The sequence below is a fragment of the Ursus arctos genome, unplaced genomic scaffold (genome assembly GCF_023065955.2).
Source record: "Ursus arctos isolate Adak ecotype North America unplaced genomic scaffold, UrsArc2.0 scaffold_1, whole genome shotgun sequence".
Taxonomy (NCBI): domain Eukaryota; kingdom Metazoa; phylum Chordata; class Mammalia; order Carnivora; family Ursidae; genus Ursus; species Ursus arctos.
In genome coordinates this window covers 4,675,408-4,693,085 of record NW_026622763.1, presented here as the reverse complement: position 1 = coordinate 4,693,085, position 17,678 = coordinate 4,675,408, and the positions used below count along the sequence as shown (strand labels likewise).

Here is a 17,678-nt window from a genome sequence, read left to right as displayed (position 1 = left end):
AGATTGTTATACAGGAGACTTATATCTTGAAGAGCTAGACTCTAAAACAAAACAAAACAAAACAAAAAACCCACTAAAATTCTAACGTTCTCACATAATTCTAGCTCCTAAATATATTTTTCAAAGAAATACAAGCAAACAGATACCCAAGTTCTTTTTAAAAGAAACATTCTTGGGTTTTATAAAGTTCAAATTATTTTAAGGAAAAGAAACTATGAAACTATAAGGCCAAATGATATACAAGACACACTCTCCCAGGCAAATCTAAACAAACAAGGAGAGAGAGAGTTCACACATACTAAATACTTATTAAGAGTCCGATGCCCTGTCAGGCTCTCTCCTGTTAGTTCATTTACTCCTTATAACAGTAATTTTCATGATAAGAAAATTGAAGCTCGGAGCAGTCTCAGTCATACATCTAATACCCTGGGACAAAAGTTTAAGCTTTAGGGAAACTACAGCTGACCCTTTAACAACATGAAGGGGGGGATCTTTAGGGGCACTGACCACCCCCACACACAGTTGAAAATTATGTATAACTACTGACTTCCCCAAAACTTAACTACTAATTAGCCTCCTGTTGACTGGAGGCCTTACCAATAACATAAAATGTCAATTAACACATATCTTGTATGTTATATATATTATATACTATATTCTTACAATAAAGTAAGCTAGAGAAAAGTGCTATTAAGAAAGTAGGGGTGCCTGGGTGGCACGGCGGTTAAGCGTCTGCCTTCGGCTCAGGGCATGATCCCGGTGTTATGGGATCGAGCCCCACATCAGGCTCCTCTGCTATGAGCCTGCTTCTTCCTCTGCCACTCCCCCTGCTTGTGTTCCCTCTCTCGCTGGCTGTCTCTATCTCTGTAGAATAAATAAATAAAATCTTTAAAAAAAAAAAAAAAAGAAAGTCATAAGGAAGAGAAAATACATTTACAGTACTGTATTGTATTTATTGAAAAAAATCCACATATAAGTAGGCCTGCGCAGTTCAAACCCATACTGTTCAAGGGCGACTATAATTTAAAGTGAGGAATAATTAACTCAACAAGCTATGTGCAAGTGCTGGGAGTCAAGGCTGAACATGTCTCAATGTCTGATCCTAAGAAGTTGCTTTCTAATGAGCCAGCCAAACGTACCATAACAACATAAACTAATATGCACTACCATGAAGGGATGCACGTTATTTTGAAAGCCTACAGGAAGTGATCTATATGAGACTGAACTATAAAAGGTGTGCAGACAACAGGTATTTGCAACCAGTTTGTGATAACAGAGTTTAAAAAATATTAACAAGATTACTGAGGAGGGAAGGTGGGACATACAGGCACCAGCAGAGGAACTAAAGCAGGAGGCAAAAGGGAAAATCGTAACTAGCTTTTGGAATGCTTTCCATGACATACCCATAACATAATTCTAACAGCATGTTCGTGTGTAGCTCAATTTATTTTCACTGCAAACAACAGAAGCCATCTCTGGCTATCTTCAGAAAAAAGAACACTATTCCCAGAATCAAAGTGGAATGAATGACTGAAAACTCAGAAAAGGTAGGAACCAAGGCAGCTCCGAGAGTTTAGAAAAGGGAACTCAAGGCCCTTTCTACTAGAGCACTATCAATACTATGACTCACTCTAACCATGCTAAATTTCTGTGTCTGGGATCTAAATTCTAAACTCCCGGGACAGATGATCTAATTGGCCACAGCACTGGGAGCCACTGCCAGAGAGGAAGAGATATCATGAACAAGACAGTCATCCCAAAACTTATCTGATACACTCTACCCTGAATTTCCAGACACATGGTGTATACATTCTAAAACAAGCAACCATCCGGCGCCTGGGCTCAGTAGGTTAAGCGTCTGCCTTTGGTTCAGGTCATGATCCCAGAGTCCTGGGATCAAGTCCCTTGTAGGGCTCCCTGCTCAGCAGGGAGTCTGCTTCTCCCTTTCCCTTTGTCCCCCACCCCCACTCCTGCCCTCGCTTTCAAATAAATAAATAAACAAACAAATAAATAAATAAATCTTTAAAAATAAATAAGTAAATAATACAAGCAACCATGACAAAGACACTACCTTTGGACAGGATCTTGAAACTTAGAAATTCTCATCAATTTTTGAGGAGTTTCATAAAAACTGGGTATCTATTCACTATGTTTGATATGGTGAAGACAAAAAGGTGAGAATCACTGCAGTAAGGAAGTGCTAGTTGATAGACTCAAGTTGGAGAATGCATTTAGGCAGTGACATCACAGGATTTAGGAAAAGTATATTAGAAATCATACAGTTACACTTAAAAGTTACCAAAACAATATTCAAAATTTTTAGGCTGGTTTCAACAATTAGTTTAAATTGCAAACTTAAAAAATCCAAAATACAGTTTTTAAAAAAGCCACATATGCGTTAAGAAATCAATTGTAGAAACTGCCATTTAAATAAGAATTTTAAAAATCCCCTAATTGTTACCTGTCAGAGAAATTGACCACTCTGAGGTTTCTTAGAATTTTTTAAAATGTCTATAATGCCTCATGCCTCCCTCTTATAATCATTCACATTGTAGATACGAATAAATACTGGTTAGCCATAATGAATGATCTGGTTGTTTGGCTCAGCATACAAACAGAAACCACACTCCATATGGACCAGGGCCACAATACATGTGCACAGAGATGGTTAACATTTAAAAATTATAAAGTAAATAATAAAACTGACATAAAGCAAATATAAATTTGTAAATTTCACAGTGTATCAATGTCAAATAGAAATCCTTATAAAGAACCAAACTCAGGATACTTGTTTCTTCCTTATCTATTAGAAGAGTCAGAACTGTTGAACTTGCATACTAACCTACCATTATAAATTGGTAAAATATTCAATACCAAGTCACACAGTTAAATGCCATAAAGAAATTTCTACAGATTTTCAAAAACATATTTCACTGGACCTTAGTTCCAGGCTAGCATATGAAAGAATCTAAGAAATTCAGCAAAAGAATTACACAATGCTATTATACACAACACTGTTTATCCAGTGTAGCTCCTGGAGTGGCCTTAGAGAAACTCCAATTTTGCACAAGCATACACATAATAAAATGAAGCTATATAATATAAGCATCCTTTGTCAAAAGCTGGTTCACCTTAGAATCAGATAGTCAAAAACAAAAGCACTCCTGATGACTAGTAGAAAAAGCAAACTGCAACCAGTTTGCTTTAAGAGTTCATAATGATGAAGCAAACTCCTACTCCTGCCTATTACCTCTCGAGACACATTTCTTTTTTTTTTTTTTAAGATTTTATTTATTTATGTGACAGAGAGACAGCCAGTGAGAGAGGGAACACAGCAGGGGAGTGGGAGAGGAACAAGCAGGCTCCCAGTGGAGGAGCCCAATGTGGGACTCGATCCCCGAACACCGGGATCACAACCTGAGCCGAAGGCAGACGCTTAACGACTGCGCTACCCAGGCGCCCTCGAGACACATTTCTGCCCTATCTCCAATATCAACCCTGTACACTGCACCAGCAGTTCCCAACCTTCCCAAATGATTCTATGTGCGTCAGAATTGGTGAAAAAGCTCCAGGTAGTAATACAGCAAGTCTGAAGAAGAGGTCACAGAATCTGCATTTTGACATCTAATCCAAGTGATTCTAACCACACATTAAAATTCTACTGCAGACACATGAACCTACTACACTTCATTACCTCCATGCCTTTACAACTGCTGTTCCTTGCCTCCAATAGCTTTCCCCACTTTCCTTTTCATACCTCAAAAGTGGGCAAAAATAGCCTCTTCCATTTCCCTCTCTGGATAGAACGGATTGTGTGCATGTTAATGGTTAACAACACAGACTCTAGAATTGGAAAGATCCGGGGTCCAAACCCTAGCTCAGCCACGTTCCATTCTGTCATCTAGGAAAATTTTCTTAACTTCTCTAAGCCTCAGTGTTCTCAGTCTCATGGGAGTTAGGGATAGTACCAATACCTTAGAGGGATGTTTTGAGGAACAAATGTATGAAAAGTAGTTAGCACAGTGCCTGTGCCTTTTAGCACAGTGCCACTCAATAAATGCTATTAGCCATTCATAACAAAGTATCTTATTATTAATTACAAAACATTCACCCTTCAAGACTCAGCTCAAACACATCATCTGAAAAGGCTAAGCTGCTTATTCACCATTCCTTCCTTCTTAACCCCACAGCATCTTGTACCTCTACTTCACTGAAAGGTGGTTCACAAAATTATCTTTATAATACACTGACCCTTAAGATCAGAGACCATTTTTTTAAAAATGTATCTTTTACCTTTAGTATACAAAAGATACTTAAATTCACCAAAATGAAACAGAACCCCATAAGACAATGCTTAACAGAAAAGAACCAATAGAAAAAATATTTTTCTCCTCAATTTGGTAGACTCAATGACAAAGCCTGAAACCTAACACAAAGAAAAGAAAGTGTAGATGGAACCAAAAGAACTGGTAAGAAATAGGATAAACAAGGTCAGCAGTGCCAAAAAGAATATTCTAGAGGCTCTGATGTACTCTCCATAGGAATGCTTTCCTCATATTAGGACAACCTCTTTGTGGAAAGATCCAAACAAGAGCAGACTGCCATCTTTACACAATTCAAAATGAGGTTAGGCTAATGGGACTGTCCCCAACTTCAACAGTAGATGGATGTGGGCCCACCATGCTTTGCCTACAGTTAGAAAACAATGAGAAGCCAGGCTCCATTTCCAAACAACCTTTACGTCAATAGTCCCACATACTATTTTTTGTGAGACCCTCTTCTACCTTCTACGCAGATGAAATCTACAGGCTTCTGGATTTTAAAATACACATTTCCTTCAATACATTTTCCATGGAACAAAACCCAGCTGACCATAAACCACAAAGCTAATTTCATGCTGTCCAAGAAAATATTCAAGTAAAACAACAAAAATCAGAACTGGCACCTAGTTATAACCAGGTCATATTTGTATTCATATTGCTTTATTAAAAATGTGTGGTTTTGGTGACAACTATCGAAAAAGATTTTTTAAAAAGCTTTCCCCTTTTCACTATCTGCCTGACCACAAAAGATATATGACGATTCTAAGTTTCTAACATGTTCTACAAAGAACAAATACATTTGATGAAAAAAATCCCACTGATGTTTATATCCCTTTTAGGAACCTAGTCAAAAAGATGTTAGTAAGTCATAGTTGAATTCTATCAAACATTTAAAGAAGAATTAATACCAATCCTTCTCAAACTCTTCTAAAAACTAGAAGAGGAGGCTGAGGGAACACTTCCAAACTCATTTTATGATGCCATCATTACCCTGATAACAAAACCAGACAAAGATACTACAAGAAAATTATTGGCCAGTATCTCTGATGAACACAGATGCAAAAATCCTCAACAAAACATTAGTAAACCAAATTCAACAGTACACCATGACTAAATGGTATTTATTCCAGTAATCCAAGGATAGCTCAACAAATCAATCAACACATTACACCACATCAACAAAATGAAGGCTAAAAATCATATGATCATCTCAATAGATGCAGAAAAAGCATTTGACACAATCCAACATTCATTTATGATTAAAAAAAAAAAACCCTCAACAAACTGGTAAAGACGGAAAATATCTCAACATAATAAAGGCCATATATGACAAACCCACAGATGACATCATAGTCAATGGGGAGGACTGAAAGCTTTTCCTCTAGGATCAAGAATAAGACAAGGATGCCCATTCTCAACACTTTTATTCAACATAGTGGTGGCAGTCCTAGCCACAGCAATTAGGCAAGAAAAAGAAATAAAAGGCATCCAAATCAGAGAGGAAGAAGTAAAATTGTCATTATTTGCAGATATCATGTCATATACAGAAGAACACCAAAAACTATTAGAACTAATCAATGAATTCAATAGTTTCAGAATACAAAATCATTATACAAAAATCGGTCGTGTTTTTATACAGTAACAACAAAACCTCAAAAAAAGAAAACAATCTCGTTAAAAAAAAAAAAAGAAAACAATCTCACTAATAATACATCAAGAATAAAATACGTAGGAATAAACTTAACCAAAGAAGTGAAAGAGAACTAGTCCAAGATGGCGGAAGAGTAGACCTTAGTTTCATCTGGTCCCAGGAATTCAGCTAGATAGCTATCAAATCAGTCTGAACACCTGTGAACTCAAACGGAGATCTAAGAAAAGAACAGCTGCAACTCTACAAATTGAAAAGTGACCACTTTCTGCAAGGTAGGAGGTGCGGAAAAGTGAATTCTAGGCGATATATGGGAAGGTAAACTGGTGGGAGCCTCTGCAAGCTGGCTACTGGAAACTGATATAGCAGCGGAGTGCAAAATCAGAACTTTTATAAGTCTGCTTTGGTGAGGGACTTCCCTGCCTGAAAGGCGCTCAGGCGGTGAAGGGGTTTGGAATCCTAGGTGGAACAGTGTGGTCTCAGAATCCCTGGGGTCACAGGAAGACCAAGGGTGCCTGAGTGCAGCAAAGTTCCCAGGTATCGGAACGGGGAAGCCAGCTGTAATCAGTGAGCCCAGGAGTGGACTCTCAGCTCAGGGTTGCCATAAATCACGAACGTAGGCATGGTCAGGCAACTGCTCTCCGAGCAGGGGCCCAGCAAGTGGCAGAACCCCTGAGACCCCCCTTCCTCCCTCAGGAGGAGTGGCTCGTGTCTATGCTATAGGAGTCTGCAGGGTTTGGAGATTCCATACGGGGTCGCGTGCCTGAGACAGAAACAGTTATAGGCTAGGTGAGCAAGGAGTACAAAAGGAAACCAGGGAGACAGGAGTGATTGACTGTTTTTTCCTGAGTGGGCACTGAGAAGTGGTATTCGAGCTTTTGGAGCTGGAGATTGGGAGACTGCCATTTTCATTCTCATCCTCTAAAGCAGCACAGAAAGCCTTCAGGGAACAAAAGCCACATACAGCAATCCAGAGCTGCTTACTTAGCCTGGTCCCCTGGCAAGGACAGTGCAATTTGGCCCCGGGGAAAGACACTTGAGAACCAACACAACAGGCCCCTCCCCCAGAAGATCAGCAAGAACATCTGGCTAAGACCAAGTTTACTGATCACAGAGAACTGCAAAACTCCAGCACTAGCAAAAAATACTATATAGAATTCGTTTTTTCATGATTCTTCAGCCTTTCAATTGTTTTTCTTTCCTTTTTCAGCCAATTTCTTATTTTATCAACTCTTTTTAAAAATATTTTTTAATTTTCATTTTTACAGATACATTCTATCCTTTCATTGTATTTAGTATTGTTTTTGTACATATAAAAGTTTTTCTTTCTTTACAATTTTGGGATGTAGTTTCTTCTAACAGACCAAAATACAGCCAGAATCTAGTGTACTGTTCTGTTCTCTCACTTGTTTACATTCCTTCTGTTTTTCTTTTTTATCTTTTAATTTTTATTTTTACAGTTACATTCTATCTTTTCATTATATTTAATTTTTGTACATATATAAGTTTTTCTCTCTTTACAATTTTGGGATCTAGTTTTCTAACAGACCAAAATACACACAGGATCCAGTGTACTGCTCTATTCTGTTCACTTGTCTGATTATATTCTCTCTTTTAATTATTTATTTATTTATTTATTTTCCAGTTTTAGGTCTCTTCTGATTTGTTTAGGGTATTTTTCTCTGGGGTCATTGTTGCCATTTTAGGATTTTGTTCTCTTGTTCATCTAATATTCACTGGACAGAATGACAAGACAGAAAAACTCACCCCAAAAAAGAGAATAGGCAGTACTGACTGCCAGGGACCTAGTCAGTCTAGATATAAGTAAGATGTCAGAACTAGAGTTCAGAATAATGATAACAAAGATACTAGCTGGGCTTGAAAAAAATCATAGAAGACACTAGAGAATCCCTTTCTGGAGAAATAAAAGAACTAAAATCTAATCAAGTCGAAATAAAAAAGGCTATTCATGAGATGTAATAAAAAATGGAGGTTCTCACTACTAAGATAAATGAGGCAGAAGACAGAACTCGTGATACAGAAGACGGAGAATAAAGACGGAGAATAAATGATGGAGAATAAAGAAGCTGAGAAAAAGAGATAAACTACTGGGTCATGAGGTAAGAATTCAAAGGGTAAGTGATGCCATAAAGCAAAACAACATTAGAATAATTGGGATCCCAGAAGAAGAGGAAAGAGAGAGAGGGGCAGAAGATATATTGGCACAAATTATAGGAGAGAACTTCCTTAATTTGGGGAAGGAAACAGGCATTCAAGTCCAGGAGGCACAGAGAACCCCCCTCAAAATCAGTAAAAATCGGTCAATACCGGTATAGTGAAACTTGCAAATCTCAGAAACAAAGAAAATCCTGAAAGCAGCTCGGGACAAGAGGTCCATAACCTACAAGGGTAGAAACATTACACTGGCAGCAGACCTATACCAGAGACTTAGCAGGCCAGAAAGGATTGGCATGATATATTCAGGATGCAAAATGAGAAAAACATGCAGCCAAGAATACTTTATTCATCAAGGATGTTATTCAAAATAGGAGAGATAAAAAGCTTCCAGGACAAACAGAAACTAAAAAAATTTATGATCACTACACCAGCACTGCAAGTAATATTAAAAGGGATCCTTTACGGGAAGAGAGAGCCTAAAAGTAACATAGACCAGAAAGGAACAGAGACAATATACAGAAACAGTGACTTTACAGGTAATACAATGGCACTAAATTCATATCTTTCAATAGTTCCTCTGAATGTAAATGGGCTAAATGCCCCACTCAAAAGACACAGGGTACCAGATTCGATAAAAAAGCAAGACCCATCTATATGCTGTCTGCAAGAGACTCATTTTATACCCAAAGACACCTCCAGATTTAAAGTGAGGGGGTGGAAAACCATTTATCATGCTAATGGACATCAAAAGAAAGCTGGTGTGGCAATCCTTATATCAGACAAATTAGATTTTAAACCAAAGACTGTAATAAGAGATAAAACTATAGAAAACACACATTAAAATGGCAGACTGAAACTCTATCAGAAACATTTAGATTGTGAATGGATTAAACAAGTCAATCAAGAGACAGAAACCAGAGGGGCACCTGGGTGGCTTGGTCGGTTAAATGTCCAACTCTTGATTTCAGCTCAGGTCATGACCTCAAGGTTGTGAGATCAAGCGCTGCATCGGGCTCTACACTGCGCATCAAGCCTGCTTAAGAGTCTCTCTCCCCCTCTCCCTCTGCCCCTACCCACCCAAAAAGAGACAGAAACCAGGGGCGCCTGGGTGGCACAGCGGTTGAGCGTCTGCCTTTGGCTCAGGGCGTGATCCCGGCGTTGTGGGATCGAGCCCCACGTCGGGCTCCTCCGCTGTGAGCCTGCTTCTTCCTCTCCCACTCCCCCTGCTTGTGTTCCCTCTCTCGCTGGCTGTCTCTATCTCTGTCAAATAAATAAATAAATTCTTTAAAAAAAAAAAAAAAGAGACAGAAACCAGATTAAAAAAAAAATACATATCCAACTGTATGTTGACTGCAGGAGACACATTGTGGATTCAAAGACAGGTGATACATTCTTCTCAAGTGTACATGAAACATTCTCCAGGACAGACCATATACTAGGCCATAAAACAAACCTCAATAAATTCAAAAGAATAGATATTACACAAAGCATGCTCTCAGACCATAATGAAATTAATTATAATAGGAAAAACGGTAATAATCTGAATATGAAATTAATAAGACAATTCCACTCACTAAGCATCAAAGAGAAAAACAGGAATAAATTTTAAAAAGAAATGCAGCATTTGTACACTGAAAATTACAATGCATTGTTGAAAGAAACTGAAGACCTAAATAAATGAATAAATACTCTATATTCATGGATCAGTAGCTTCACATTGTCAAGATAACAACACTACCCAAACTCATCTACAGATTCACTGCAATCCCTACTAGGACCCCGGCTAACTTCCTTGCAGAAATGGACAAGCTGATTCTAAAATACACATGTAATTGCAAGGGACCCAGAAGAGGTAAAACAATTTGGAAAAAAACAAAGTAGCACTAACACTGCTTGATATCAAAACTTACTCAAGGTACTATGGCACTAGTGTAAGGACAGACACAAATATGAATCAATTAGAACTGAAGATACAGAAATAAACAGCTACATCTACAGCCAACTGATTTTTTACAAGGAGCCAAGACCATTCAATGAAGAAAGAACAATCCCTTCAACAAATGGCGCTGAGACAACTAGATATCCACAAACAAAAGAATGGAACTGGACCCTTACCTCAGGGTATACACAAAAATTAACCCAAAATGAACCAAAGATCTAAATATAAGAGCTAACATTAGAAAACTCTTAAAATAAAACACAGAGGTGAATCTTCCTGACCTTGGATTTGGCAAAGAATTCTTAGACACGCCACTAAAAGTATAAGCAACAAAAGAAAAAAAAAAACAGGTAAATTGAACTTCATTAAAATTAGAAACTGTTCTGTGTCAAAAAGTCACTAAAGTGAAAAGATAACTCATGTAATAGGAGAAAATACTTACAAACCAGTCATCTAATAAGGGACCTGTATCCATACTATTTAAAGAACTCTTAGAACTCAATAATAAGACAAATTGCCCGGTTAAAAAACGAACAAAGGATCTGAATGGACATTTCTCCCAAGAAGTTACACAAATGGCCAATACTGACATAAGTATAAGGAACATCATTACTCACCAGGGAAATGCAAATCAAAACCATTAACGAGATACTACTGCATACCCACTAAGATGTCTATGATCAAAGAATCAGGTAATAACAAGAGTTGGCAAGGATATAGAGAAATCAGAACCTTCATACACTACTAGCGGGAATGTAAAATGGTGCAGCCACTCAGGTGCAGCCTGAGAGTTCCTCAAACAATTAAGAATAAAGTTACCATATGACCCAGTAATTCCACTCCTAGGCATATACCCAAGAGAAATAACATGTCCACACAAAAACTTCTATGTAAATGTTTATAGAAGCATTTCTTCTAACAGTCAAAAGGTAAAAACTTAAATGTCCATCAACTGACAAATGGATAAACAAATGTGGTTTATCCATACAATGGAATATAACCACAAAAAGAAATAAGTACTAATACATGCTACAACATATATGGGTATGGTGTATACATATATCCAACATACATGGTTTACAATGAATAAACCTTGAAAACATTAAGTGAAAGAACCAATCACAAAAGACCACATATTATGTAATTCCATTCATATGGAATGTCCAGAAGGATGGGAAGGGGGGAGGAGTGTGAGTAATAAGCTGGTAAGAACTAGAGGGTTTCTTTTTGAAGTGACAAAAATGTTCTAAAATTGTGGTGACGGTTGCACTACTGTGAATATACTAAAGACGACTGAACTGCACATTTTAAATGGGTGAACTGTAGGGTATGTAAATTTATCTTAATAAAGCGGTTTTTAAAAAAAGACAAGTGGTAATTTTCAAGATCAGATGATGTACCAAAGTCCATAATGAACAAAATATCAAGATTTTAAAAATACGGTAAGTATTACTGATTTTTCCATTTGTCTCAGGCTCCAATATGGACCAGCAAAGCACTGTTACTTGATTCTCAGTATTTTATATTTTAGGTCAATTTTAATTTTAAAAATATTATCTTTAGTTTTCTTGAAACTTTCCTTAGAGATCTAAACAAATACACAGAGTGAATACTGTAAGTGAAATGAATTTTTTCAGAAACCAGCCTAAACTCTAAAATGTAAATGGGAAAAGCCTTTTTGCATTATTGGAGAACCATGTTTTGAGTACCATCTTGCGGTAGGCAAAAGAATGCCTCTCCAAAAGATGTCCACATTCTAATCTCCAGAACTTGTACGTGTTAACTTTACATACAAAAGGGGCTGTGCAGATGTAATTAAGGAACCTGAGATAAGGAGATTATCCTGTTATCCTGGATTAGCTGAGTAGGCCCAATATAACTACAGGGGTCCTTATAAGGAAGAGGAGGGAGGGGTCAGAGTAAGAGATGGAGCCGTGACTGCAGAAGTCAGACTAGAAGATGCTATGGTGCTGGCTTTGATAATGAAGGAACCCCAAGCCAAGGAATGCAACTGACCTACAGAGCTGGAAAACGCCAAGAAAATGGATTCTCCCTTAGAGAAGAAACAAGGCCCTCGTAATACCTTGATTTTAATCCAGTAACCCCTTGAGACCCATTTTAGAAGATCTCCAGAATTATAAGATACTAAATCTCTTTTAAGCCACCAGATTTGTGTCAAATTGTTATGGCAGCCAACAGGAAACTAACAGACATTTTTTAGGTTTTGGGCCTGTCATCTGCACTGTTCAATTTAATACAACGGTACTCTTTTAACATCCGTTACCTTCTAGAAAATATTTTTCATAGAAAACAATCCAAAATTTCTCTTGAGAAGCCATTTTAAATAGCCAAAAGAGCATTAATGCAAAATCCAACACTTGATAAGGATAAAACTGGCAAATTCAAACTACAGCCTAGTAGTTTAAAAAATTAGGATAATCCTCCTGGAAGGGATTATCTATGGAAAGGACAAAAATATGTTCACAGCAGACTTCATTTTTAATACCTAAACACTCCAAAGGTCAATGATCAGGGAAGTGTTGAACAATTAATGGTGCATCCATTTTATGAAAATTATGAGAGCCTTAAAATCATGCTCTGTGAAAATCTTTTAATGACACAGGGAAATTCTTAGGTACAACCTTAAGTGAACAGATATAAAATATTATACAGATACAAAATATATACAGTAAAATCTCAAGTAACTTAAAATGTACACACAAATTATATATATGAGAAAATAAAAGTGCAGGACAAATAATACAAAAAGTTGACAGTCATTCTGTGGTAACAGTATGCTGACTTTAATTTTCTTTAAGTTTTTAATACAGTTTCCAAATTTTCAGCATGCACATTACTTAGAATCCACCTCATTACAAAAAAGCAGTTGAAGATGGTTAAAGGTAAGCCCACATTACACTTACAACTGAATCATGAAGCCGAGCCAATCATCTCATGCTATTTTCCAAAGTGGAAACTTCAATAAAGCCCTACACACTAATAAACTGTAATAATGTTTACATTATCAAGTAATTTCTACCTATCAATACATTATTAGAATTTAGTCTAAATACTTAAGAGCATATAAAAAATTGAGTAACATCAAAATAACTAAAAGATAAGCCTTTCTCCCAGTCTACTTAGCCTCCAATCTCATGTGCCCCCTACTTACTCCCCTCTTGACACACTGGGTCCTTGGTGTTCCTTGAACACATCAAGCACACTCACACCTTAGGGTCTTTGCCTGGAATTAATGTGAGAGTGTGTGTGTGTGTGTGTGTGTGTGTGTGTGTGTGTTCCTCTACAAAGCCACATGGCTATTCCTTTACCTCCCTTCACGCCTTGATATAAAGTCACTTTCTTAATAAGGCCTATGTGTACCTCCCTATTTAACAACAGAACCTGCCCTCTATTCTGGCACCCTTCATCCTTTTCTAACTTTCTTCTTTCTCCACAGCACTTATCATCTCCTAACAAACTACACAATTTTTTAAAAAATACTGTTTAATGTCTTTCTCCCTTACGAAAAACAAATCCAAGAAGAGAAGCATTTTGGTGATGGTGGGATCTCATCTAGTCCTGGATAGCTCAAAAGAATCTTACACATAGCAGATGCTCAATGAATATTTGTTAGATGTCTAAGTACACTCATGACATGTCAAAGGACAGAATCAGTAATAAAATCTCTAATAATTGTATCTCCTACTTAAAACTGGACAATTTCCTGTTCTGTGTAATCAAACAAAATGTATGAAACATGAACTTTTAAAAGAAAATCTCATCATCTTTATCATTCCTATGGGTTTCAGTTTGTTTACCAAAAACATGTAACTGAATTCTTGAAAAATGTCCCAATTTTATTAACACTGTGTAGTACAGACTGTGTAACCAGGGAAGGAAATTAAATAGTTTTTAAAACATTTATTAGGCCAAATATGTTGAAGTGCTGTACACAAGATCCAACACTACTCTATTATTCATCAAAAACAGCTTTTTAAATTCTATTTGCTGTCATTACCTATATTATATACACTGGAACAGTTCATACTGAGAAAGCCAAATCCTGGTAAGAATTCTGATAGGTGATAATTCCCATAACTTTCTATCCCAACTGATATTTCTTCATCTTGCAAATGTTCATTGCTCCTATCAGACATCATTTTGGGAATGGGGAGGCCTATTCAAATATCAAAGGGCCTGGCCCACTTTCTGAATCAATATGCACATTTGAAAACTGCCTTCTATCTGAAGAGGGACCCAAGCAGAAATTCTTTCTCTGTGATTTCCTAAGAAAGCAGACTATCCCTGTTTATTTTTAAAGCAGTTCTCTATTAATTTAAAATCCTTTACTCCCAGGGTTTGAAGCCTACACATGTGACAGGATCTCCACAACTCCTAGATAAAAACATGTCTCACAGAACGCAAGGGAAAAGCCTCCCCAAAGATGTTGTTTAGCCAATACCTCTGAGTGACGTTCTACACTTCCAGTGTCTGATCCAGAGTGCTGCTCATTTACATCATCCTCAACGTCTGACCCTGAATCCCGTTCATCCTGCACTGGGGTAGCGCCACCATCATCTGCTTAAAAATAAAACAAAAACCCACTTAAGGTGTAAGATGGATGACATCTACAACCGAAATGAACACAATGAATCAAGAATATTGTAAGAGCAAAGGTTACCACTGATGAAGCATGACTAATGAAGCTAATGTGAATAAGACAACAGTATAACGCTTATATATAAATACCAACAATCAGAACACGTATCGTGACATATGTGGCAGCAAAAAATACGTCCTAAAAGAAATGTGAAGCTTAAGAAACTTCACTAAGGACCAAGTCAACAACCCCTAAATAATAGTGTGCTCTTTAACTGTTTCGACTTTATGTTAAAACCTGAGTCTATTCTCTCCACAGCACTTACTTACCACCTTCTAATGTACTACATGACTTACCAAGTTATTTTGTTTAATGTGGGTCTTTCCTCACTTAAATGAAAGGACCAAAAGAGCAAGGATTTTGGTTCACTGCTGATTCCCTAGAGCCCAGAACACTGCCTGGTATAGTACAGTAAATATTTGTTTATGAATGAAGAGCAAAAGGAACTCCAGTACAGAAATAGGATAAACTCCTTAAAGTAAAACATATACTGTACTCTTACAAAATGGTAAAAATGAATTGCTACCTACCTTTAACGAATACTTTAAAAACACAGTAAAATTGTATTGTGAGAGAGATTTAGGGCTGTTGGAGTATATGAGAAGACTTGGTTAGACGTTTAATAAAAATAAAATTTTAAAAATGAAGCAGTCGACCATGGGGAAACCAAAAAGCTGTGTAAGAATGAAATCACTATCATACTAACGAGCTACTCTACTTAGCTAAGAAGTAAAGAATATTTATACAAATTACAAATAATTTTGAAATGTAACGAATAATTATGCTGCAACAGTGAGAGTATGGAGGCTAAAATCCTGTTCCTAGCACAAAAGGGAATCATTATGGAATGTCTAAAAATGATGCAACAAGAAAGAGCATAAATTCAGAATATGAAGGTAAATATCAAAAAATGGCTATAAGGGGCGCCTGGGTGGCACAGCGGTTAAGCGTCTGCCTTTGGCTCAGGGCGTGATCCCGGGGTTCTGGGATCGAGCCCCACATCAGGCTCCTCCGCTATGAGCCTGCTTCTTCCTCTCCCACTCCCCCTGCTTGTGTTCCCTCTCTCGCTGGCTGTCTCTATCTCTGTCGAATAAATAAAAATAAAATCGTTAAAAAAAAATGGCTATAAGAATGAAAGGTCAGGGAACTGTTATTTTTTCAAGTCTTCCAGTACTTAACCCACTGACATGTATTACATATAATTACTTATTTGAAAATTAATTTAATAATTTAGAAAGAACTGAAAACTATTTTGAAAATATCAGGCAAACATTGTAGGCAAAACAGCCGTGCATGCCTGGAAACGCGTTTTGTAATCATCACTATTCGCTATCATATAGCGAATCGAAATGAACTCAAAACAGAAATGAAATTAACATTCAAACATTTGGGCACTCCTGACAGAATACTTCATGGAACCAGGACACAAAGTGAAAAGAAACGTAAAGTTCTTCCCCACTAGGTCATGCCTTATTCGTCCTTTTATCTCCGGTGCCTAGTACAGTGTTAGCAAAGGGGGTGCCCAGTGTTTACTGAATAAACAGGAAACAAAGAAGATCAAACTTCAGTGAGGAGAAAGAGGAAATGTCTCAAGGTGAAGGAAAGGCACAAAATCACCAGTAAGTGCCAGAGGTACACGCCTTACCCTAAAATATTTATACAACTCAAAAAAGGGTCCTACGTTTTCTTTACCTGGAAACCACTGTTGAGGCGAGATTAAACCAGCCCTAACTCTGTGTGAAAAGTCTAGGAAAGATCCCGCACCCCCTACTGAACCGCTCCCTTGAATTCTCGCAAAACACTCGCAACGCCAGAAAATAAAAAAATCCGTAACAGGAGAGACCTTCCCTAGGACTTTGCACATAGAAGCGCTTAATATATGAAGTGTCTTCGCAGTTTCAGCGAAAAACTTCGCCGATTCAGAAGACGGCTCTCCGTCTAGAATCCCTTCTCCAGGGTTCTAACTTCGGGGCAGCAGCGGGTCGGCGGGCTCTTCGCGCTGCGCTTCACAGTCCACGGCGGGCCCAGTCGGGGGAAGGAACGTCTCCGGGGCCTCCCTCCCCTAGCCCGCGAGGGTGAGAGAGGCCAAGCCTCGCAGAAAACTGCTCCGCCCCCCAAGCCGTGTCCCCCAGGTCCCTGCCCCACCTGACTGGTCGCCGCTGTAATATTCCGAATCCATGGCAGGCGGGCTCTCGGCGGGGAGTGTCCGCGCCCCGCGCCGCCCCCGTCACCTCCTTCCTGGCGATGTACCCCCGATGGCGCGGCCCGATGCTCAGAGACTCCCGCTGGACTAGAGTGTTTCGAGAGTGCGGAGAGTAAGCTGCGGCAGGCGCAAACACTTCGACCTAAAAAGCCCTGGCACAAGAGGCCGTACCCGGCAGGCGGGCAGGCGTGGGGCTTCGCGCTCTACTTCCCAGAAGCACCTCTGGGGCCAAAATGGCGTCTGCCCACGACCCTCAAAGGAATGCAGCGCGCAGGCGCCGTCCCCTATCATCTGGCCAATGAGAAGACGCAACGGTAATAACGCACAGCGTGGCCGGAAAAGAGACTACTGGGTAAATCGAGCGGGAGCTCCAGCTTCAGTTAAATACTTTCCTTTGGAGGAGTGGGGTATGTTTCCTAGGGAGGTGATTACGTTACTTTTTTGGTTCTCTGCCCGTGCGCCTTGTTTGAGGATCTTCTTCAGTTATGTCTCTGGAAAATGAAGACCCGCTACAACTACATTTTCATTTTGCGGCAAATTAAGTATGCTTCCCGTCGTGCAGCGAGGCGCTTGATTCCCGCCCTTAGTACGGGACGGAAGTGGCGCACTGCTCTCTGGAACTTGTAGTTCAAAGCTTCGGCGACTGTGGTGTGTTGCTAACTGGCATGATTGAAAGGGCCTCCTTTCAAGGCATTTTTCTTCCTTTTTTATCTTTTTAAAATAACAAC

At 38.6% G+C, this 17,678-nt stretch overlaps 1 protein-coding gene across 12 annotated transcripts in view; it reads right to left on the bottom strand.

Moving 5' to 3' along the window:
• Positions 1-17,304, bottom strand: part of IWS1 (interacts with SUPT6H, CTD assembly factor 1) — a 39,696-nt gene extending 22,392 nt beyond the window's left edge. For 2 of the 12 annotated variants that reach the window (XR_007188458.2, XM_048214257.2), the window contains exons 1-2: positions 16,440-16,845; positions 14,550-14,668 (exon numbers count right to left, since the gene is read on the bottom strand). Coding sequence is in view for 11 of the 12 variants with exons in the window: in XM_048214257.2 (XP_048070214.1) it covers positions 14,550-14,668; positions 16,440-16,611 (291 nt within the window). In the remaining variant the exon portion in view is untranslated. Of the gene's footprint in view, positions 1-14,549; positions 14,669-16,439; positions 16,846-16,892 lie in introns of those variants that run through there. The other 10 variants (XM_044388316.3, XM_044388317.3, XM_048214258.1 and 7 more) reach the window with 7 other exon arrangements.
• Positions 17,305-17,678: the final 374 nt, after the last annotated feature.